General features: G+C 32.6%; 1 protein-coding gene across 1 annotated transcript; it reads left to right on the forward strand.

Annotated features, from left to right (window-relative positions):
- Positions 1 to 297: 297 nt before the first annotated feature.
- On the forward strand, positions 298 to 864 carry LOC136067948 (uncharacterized). Its single transcript, XM_065774433.1, has one exon. The coding sequence runs from the start codon at positions 298 to 300 to the stop codon at positions 862 to 864; it is 567 nt and encodes a 188-aa protein (XP_065630505.1).
- Positions 865 to 8177: the final 7313 nt, after the last annotated feature.

Raw genomic sequence — 8177 nt, forward strand, 5'->3', positions numbered from 1 at the left:
TCAACTTTGTACTGAAAATTCCATGCAGCCTATTTAATTAGTCGGCACGAGCATATTCCCGTAATCTACGTATAAATTAATATATTTTCATAAATAAAAAGTTGAAGATCAAATTTCTGTAGAAGTTTAGTCCCTTCCGCAAAGGAGAGTTTGTCTGGTTTTTTTCTGTTTTTCTTTAGGAGTATCAGGTATACTCTTAAAGCTAGTGGTGCTTTTGTTGTGGGGTTAATCGTGAGAAACAGTTTTTTTCTTTTACTCTCCTTCACGTTGCTACATGAAAAACTTGATAGTATAGCCATGGAGCAACTGACCATGAGTTGGAACAACATGTCTCTGTCAGACAAAGAACAATTTGACTTCATCCTTCCTGAGGATCATAGGAAAGGAGAGTTCATTATTGCAGCGAAATTCTTAACCTCACACTTTCTTCAGATGGAGGCAGTAGCAAGAACTTTCAAACAACTATGGAAGACAGATAACGGGTTCAAAATTCGTAACCAAGGAAATAACATAGTACTTTTCATTTTCAATAATCTGGCAGAAGTGGACAAAATTCTGAAGAGTCAACCATGGAGCTTCAATAAGCACTTGATTGTCATGCAACGTTATATGAATGATGCTCCAATTGGAGAGCTTGTTTTCGAGAAAGTCCCTTTTTGGGTGCAGGTCCATGACATCCCATTAAGTTTTCAATCAAGGAAAGTGGCTGAGAAACTATGTGAAACCGTTGGAGATATTCAAAAATCGAACGGAGGAACTGATGATGACGGAGGCAGTTTTTTTCGAGTGCGAGTAGTGGTTGACATAACAAGTCCTCTGTGTAGAGGAAGGGTGATTACTCTACCAAATGGAAGCAAACACTAGGTAAAATTCAAGTATGAACCCCTACCGAGTATGTGTTACTAGTGTGGACATTTAAATTATGATAATAGGGACTGTGACATATGGATTCAGAGCAAAGGTGCTTTGACAACGGAACAGCAAGAATTTGGTTCTTTTTTATGAGCTCCATCGTACAAATCCTCCGGCAAGGATTTGGTTTATGTTCTGAGTTATTATGAGGAACGAAGCAGCAAGTCCAGGGAGAAAAAAGCCAAGATGGCTGCCCATGCAGCGGCGAGAGCGGCCTCAGCCATAAGGACGCGGATACCGAAGGATCGGGGGAGAGCATTAATTCCGTCTCTATGGAGTTGAATGCTGAAGTTAATGTGCAAGAGGAGTGCGTTACAGGTGGCCTACAAGTGGATGATAGTTTGATTGCCAGTTTAAAGGAGAAATTAATATTGCACCATAATTAGTCGGTATTTCCCTCAAAATCCGTCTTGGTTCAAAAATTAAACAATGATAGCTCAGAAACGGCAATAACGGATAAGGAAAAAGAGGCTCCTAGAATCATGGAAGTTAATGCTGGAGAATTTTGCTTCAATGCAAATTGCATTAGCTCTCAAAATATTCAACGTACTTCCTCATCAAGTGAAAAAACCCTAGCCGACTCTTCCATCAACGGTTGAAATCACAGGCACGACAAACAATCTCAGAACTTGGAAATGCCTACTAGGGCAGTGTAGTCCAGGAATGTCTGAACCACAACCCGTACCTGAAAGGAAGAGAAAATTAGGTCTCAGTGAAGCAAATGGCCCCAACTCTCCTAACAAACGTTTTCAGGTCCTTCACAGATCCAAAATGTGCACAAATACATTGGTGGAGGCTGTAGTGCAGCCCTGCCAAGATCTATGAGTCTTTTAGTGTGGAACTATCGTGGGCTTGAGAACTAGGTGATAGAGAGAGAGCTTGGAGATTTTTTCCAGGAAAAAGATCTCTCCATCATATTCATTGCTGAAACATGAGCGGATGAAGCAAGGCTAAAAAGTATTAAGCGAAATTTGAAATTTGATCACATGTTCTGTGCCCCTCAAATCAACAAAGGAGGAGGGCTTGTGCTGTTCTAGAAGGATTCAATGAACTTACGGGTGGAGACGTTGTCAAAAAATCATGTAGACTGTATTTTTGGAGGCACCATACCTCCACGTCCACCTAATCAGCTTAGCCAACCTCCACCTCGACTTATCTGGAAACCTCCTCCTTGGTCGAAAATCAAAGTAAATTTTGACGAGGCAGTGTTTAGAGAAGACAACCTTGCTGGTGTTGGAGTTATTGTCAGAAATGGGGAAGGCAGTGTAATAGCCTCCATGTCAGAGAGCTTCCAACTGCCCTTCTCCATCATTGCAGTTGAAGTGATAGCAGCAAAGAAAGCACTATAGTTTGCTTTCGATCTCAGTCTTTCATCTATTGTCCTTGAAAGTGACTCAAAGATCAGTATTGATGGTCTAAGGCAAGAAGAATTATCCTTGGTAGAGTATGGACACCTATTAGATGAAGCAAAGGGCAAAGCAAAGCAATTCCCAAAAGTTGAGTTTAATCATAAGCTAAAATAGGCCAACAAGGCAGCCCAAAACATTGCTAGACATGCGAGACATGTTAGCGAGTTATCGGTGTAAATAGAGGATGTTCCTTCACACCTTTTTCCTGTAATCCATGCCGAGTCAGCTTTTGATCAATAAAATTACAGTGTTTCCTCTCAAAAAAAAAAAAAAAAATCAATTAGCAAGTTCCAGTAATTAATTTTACTCGTTAAATTTTGGATATGTAATTAATAATTATCATTAGGATTTAAGTCATTTTGTTAATATATTATGATGATTGTGATGAGGTGTATGTTAAGTGCATGTGTCATTAATTAAAAGTATTTTTTATTTTTATAAGTTTTATGTAATGAAACATCTAATGTATTTTGTATTCAACAACTAAAATATATAAATAAATAAATAAATAAATAAATAAATATATATATATGATTAAATATATATAAGGTTCGGGAAGCATACAACTGATGTTTGGAATTTGGTAGTTGATACTGGGTTGTTTGATGTGCATTGTTTGAAAGGAGCGGAATTGTAGTTTGTTTGAGGACACTAAAGTCTCTTAGGATCAATTAAAAAGAGTGTTTCACTGCACTATTTTTGATTCGTCTAGATTTTGGGTTCAACTCATTGCTTATCCATGCTTGAGTTTCTAGCTTCACTTACACTATCCATATGATACTTTTTGTATTTTGTATTTTTGCTCCTTTGTGTTCATCATCATGAACTCAAAAGTTCTTCTCTCTAATTAATAACAGTGCATTACTTACCTATCAAAAAAATATAAAGAAGAGAGGAGACAAGGGGCATCAAGCCAATCAAGAAGTTCCCCTTTGCACCTCTTGTCACACCAAATAACTATACCAAAGAACAGATACACAACAAAGATTGGGAAATGTAGCATAATGAAAGGGTTGACTAACTAGGGGAATCCTCAAAAAATAGGTTGTAGCAATTTTTATCAAGTATAAAGTAGCAATTTGCATCAAGAATAATGTAGCAATTTGGGAAAATACATGCAAAGACAACCTCCCTCTTAAATCTAATAAGTTTACAGAAAGTGGAATACAATGATGAACTGCAATGTATAGATAAATTTCCTAAGAATGAGACAAGATTTTAAGGTTATTTCATCCATAAGTTTCCTAGTCGAATTTTGGACTATATTCTGGGACGTGAGGGTAAGATACAAGAAAATGAGCTTACAAGGTCAACTTTTTTCTTATTTATGATTTTCCTAGTTTGATTTATTTATCCACATTCCCCTAAAATGATTATTTCACAATCACAATTTTTTTTAAGTGACTTAATTGTTCAAGGAAAGTGGTTCTGGCAAATACCTCAAAGTTGGGTTCTATGAAATAATCTCATTTCTGGAAACTAAAATCCCCAAAAGATGGGCATTCCAAAATAAGCACTTTCTTACTAATTATAATCATAATTGTCAAAACATGAATGTGAATCATTTTTTTTTTCTATATCGTGTATTATAAGATGCACAAACACCTAATGAAATTTATAAAAATAAACATTAAAATTATAGATATACATAAGAATATATATATATATATATATTCACTATAAATTTAAAATATAGTCTACTAATGACTAAGTTAACATTACTCATGTAATAATATTTAACAAAGCTAACTAAATAAATCAAATTAATATGCGTTTATAACATATACATTCATTTTTTATTAAACTCAAAAGTGGACATGAGCCAAAATAATAATTTCTTCTCATCATATTTATCATCTTACCTAATCAACTCCATCTAAGTTGATGTTATCATAATTTCATCATTTTGCGAAATTATTGTGCATTTACCTATCAAAAAGAAAAGGTATATCGCGCATTTGTTAACAACTGAGACATTTCATAAACCAAACCTTTGATTTTGGTAATGTTTAAATTAGGAATGAATTGATTAGGATTGAATAAATTTATTTGGAATGATTCCAATGTTAATTATGCAAACTTATTCTAGCATGAACATCAAAGAACTTCGGTAATGTTTCCCAAACTGTATACTTAATCATAAAAGTATTTCTCTTTTCTCCCCCATCTAGATTGCACTGTTTGACACATTTGTTTTCAAAATTAAACTACTTGAATGTATTAGCCACATAATTCAAACCTACAGTACCACCCAACTTTTTTTAAAATAAGTTTTCGCTTAAGGGAAGGGGGAAAAGGAGATTCGAATTAATGACCTCACACTACACCAAAATAAGTTTATTACATCAAGTGTTAACACAACAAAATTAGTATAGTGGTATTAGACATAATATCACATTTAAAATTAAAAGTCGTTGCAATAGTAACTTAAAAATAGTAAATTATTACATTAACAATAATTAGTTGTATTAATTTATAATTTTCAGTTGTAATAGAGATTTTAACACTAAATTGAATTTAGAAATTTTTTGCAATAACTTAAATTGAAGAAACCAAATTTTTTTAATAACTTAAATTGAAGAAACCATTGTAATAACTTGATACCAATTATATATTTTGCGATATATATAATAGAACTTTCAAAGAGATGGCTTATTGCAACAAATTTAACATTGCAATAACTAAAATATCAATTATTTTACAATCTATTGCAATGACAAACATGAAGCTGCAATGAATATATTATTACAATGATTTAATTCCAATTATTTTACAATATATTGTAAGAAAAAATATGAAAAAAAAAATAACTATTACAATAAATATACCATTGCAATAATTTGAACCCAAATTATTTTTGTCAATTCTTTACAATCTATTGTAATAAAATTCATGAAATAATAGCCTATTGCTACAAAATATTCGAAGTAATAAACTGTTTATTGCAATAGCAAATATATTATTACATCAAAATTTTCATTAAAATATTTAAGATTTATTGCAACAAAAATTTTTTGTAGCACAAACTTCTCAAATTTTATTGCAACACTTCGCATAAACTATTGCAATGACTTCGATATTATTGCAACGATTTTTGTGGTTGTAATAAACATTTTTTGTTGTTGTGTCAGTTTAATGAGGAGTGATCCCCAACCAACTGGGCTACCCCTTGGGGTATAGAATTCCACCCAACTTATACAAGAACTGAAGAGAATGAATTGATCTGTAGTACCATGGCTTATGTAAATTAATGAATGCTAAGAACTTCTTCGTGAAAATCTTGCTTGCAATGATTGGGATTTGGGGGCGTGTCATTTAGTTCCAATGTTGATTTGTTGGACCTAATGAGTCCATGAGTGATTCTTTAAGGGATCTTGCATTTGAGCAATCCTTCATTCTAATAAATTATTCTCTTAATTATCAAAAAGAAGAGAAAACAATGAAGATTCTCAGGTGCCTTTTGTGCCCGTTAATACTATATGTCATCTCAAAACCATCCCACCCCAAAAAATAATNTCTGGATGGTTTATTGGTGTGATTATGTGTGCGTGCATTTAAGTAATACATTAAGAATTGTGTTGTGATCTTCTGAGTTGTGATCTTCTAAGTACCAACATAAACTAGTTAAAAAGCATGTTTTTAGTATTATTAAGAAGAAGATGCATCATAACCCAAGCATGGAGTAGGACATAAAAAGGGGAGAAAATGGACTAAGGAGTATGTAAGCCTTTGCCCACAGCCTAAGCTACGCAGATTAGCCAATGCAGCAAGATAAGTGAGCTAGGATAAAATGTTGCTATTGCATTTGTTTACTATGACACATTTAAAAATATATATATATATATATATTTCTTATTGAGACCCCTGGCATAAATATGATGAACTTGCATACACTTGTAGTGGTCGTAATCCCCAACCAATCTCTAAATAACAGTAATATTAAGTTTATGTTATTGATGGGGGCGAAACAACTCTATCACATCTACTGCAAAGTGCTTTGAGTTACACTAATTATATTATACATAACCAAAAGATTTAGGTTAAAAGGAGGGGCTATTAGAGTGAAACATGGCCAACATGATTTCATTGACTAACTTACGACTAAAATGAGATAGATGAATAAAGTGAGAATAATTTTACCAAATCCGATTTACACATTTTCTCAAACAAAATGAAAAAATAAAAATAAAAACCCACAAGAATCAATCAAACCACAACTAGAATGCACATAAATAAAATCGAACATGCAAATAAGGAACATATATATTATAGTAAATAGTTAAAGAAAGATTTGTTTATTAGGATTTCAGAGGCTTTTTGTGTAGAATCTCCATTGATTCTACATATACAATTACATAACAATAAACTACAAAAATTTAATCTACATAAAATTGAATTATCCATAAAAAAAAAAAATATTAAAGCTAAAATTGGCGACTATAATTTCTTCTCTCCCCTTATTTTTCTTGGTTAACCTATTTTAGGAATTCGTCAAAAAATTCTCTCAAATCCACAACCATGTTCAACATCATCAATTTACTTAACTTTTTGCTCTTTATTTCTTTTTTGGTTGAGAATGTGGTAAATTATACTTATAATTAAATAAATAATAAAAATAATAATAAATAAAGTGACATTTTAAAATGGAATATTGATGAAATGGCAAGAGTAACAAGACAAAAACATTAATGTCAATCCCATCCAAAGTTTCAGTTTTTATCCTTTCATTTAGTTTATGGACCTGAGGGGTACAGATACATGTGCGAAATTTCAGTGCGTCAATAGCCAATGGGATAGAATTGTGTGATTAAACTTTTCTCTTCATGATCTTTGAACTCAGTTCTGTCTCCGCATGATCATCAGCATCCATTACTGACATGTACTGAAAGCTTGGGATGTATGTTTAAAAACACAATGGCAAGATGAGGTTTCCTGGTTCCCCCATCATAGGTCATCTTCCCACCTCTTATGGCTTTGGTTTAATTCTAGCTTTGGAGGTGAGAGTTTGAGTTTAAATTAAAATATAACCTACTTGATCACGTGTTTGAAGGTGCCGATACAGCTATACTTACTGTTTGAGAAATTGATTATTACCAAGTCTATCTCTTATTCCTATGATTTCTTTTTAATTTTGGTTAAGATAATACTAAGTTTGTGTAACAAACACAACTTCTCACATTCATAAACAGTACAATGAGGCCAAAGATCCCAATCCCCAAAGCAAAAATAGCAATAAATTATAACAACTGTCATATTAATCAAGCAATTGGAAATTTAGTCATAAAATATAGTACAACTCACTAGTTAGTAGTAACAGGAAAATAATATAAGCTGCAACACATTTTGACTTTTTATGTTATAGTCCCAACATATTCCATTTGGAGCCATCGAAAATACTTAGAATTTTATTATCACCGAAAGGAAAACATGGAGTAGGACAGAACTTTTATAATTGCAATAATACGAAAAGAAAAACAAAAAAAAGCTTGAGCTTCTTGATCTTATTCGGCTCATCCCATAATAATTAAGAGATAATAGTACTGTGGTAGATATGATTTAAGGTCAATGTGATTTTAAAACTAAGTAATGCATACAATATTAGAATGACAGCCCATCTTACGGAAACCAAACAAGAATCAAACCCCATAAAATAGAAACAAGAATCAACTTGTTTGACTATGATATAATACTATACAAAATAAAGAAACACCGACTCTTAGTATAGGGCCTAGCAAAAATTATTCAAATGTAAGATTGATACATGATTTTTGGGGTTGTGTTTCCAATCCATTGAAATGATAATGTATGATATTGTGTCACAAATGTAATCCTCAACATGTATTTGAATTCTTTTTA

This window comes from Quercus suber, unplaced genomic scaffold (assembly GCF_002906115.3).
Source record: "Quercus suber isolate HL8 unplaced genomic scaffold, Cork oak 2.0 scaffold_92, whole genome shotgun sequence".
Taxonomy (NCBI): Eukaryota; Viridiplantae; Streptophyta; class Magnoliopsida; order Fagales; family Fagaceae; genus Quercus; species Quercus suber.

Excerpts from the sequence above, each read along its gene's own strand:
- LOC136067948 (XM_065774433.1), top strand. The coding sequence starts at position 298 with ATGGAGCAACTGACCATGAGTTGGAACAACATGTCTCTGTCAGACAAA.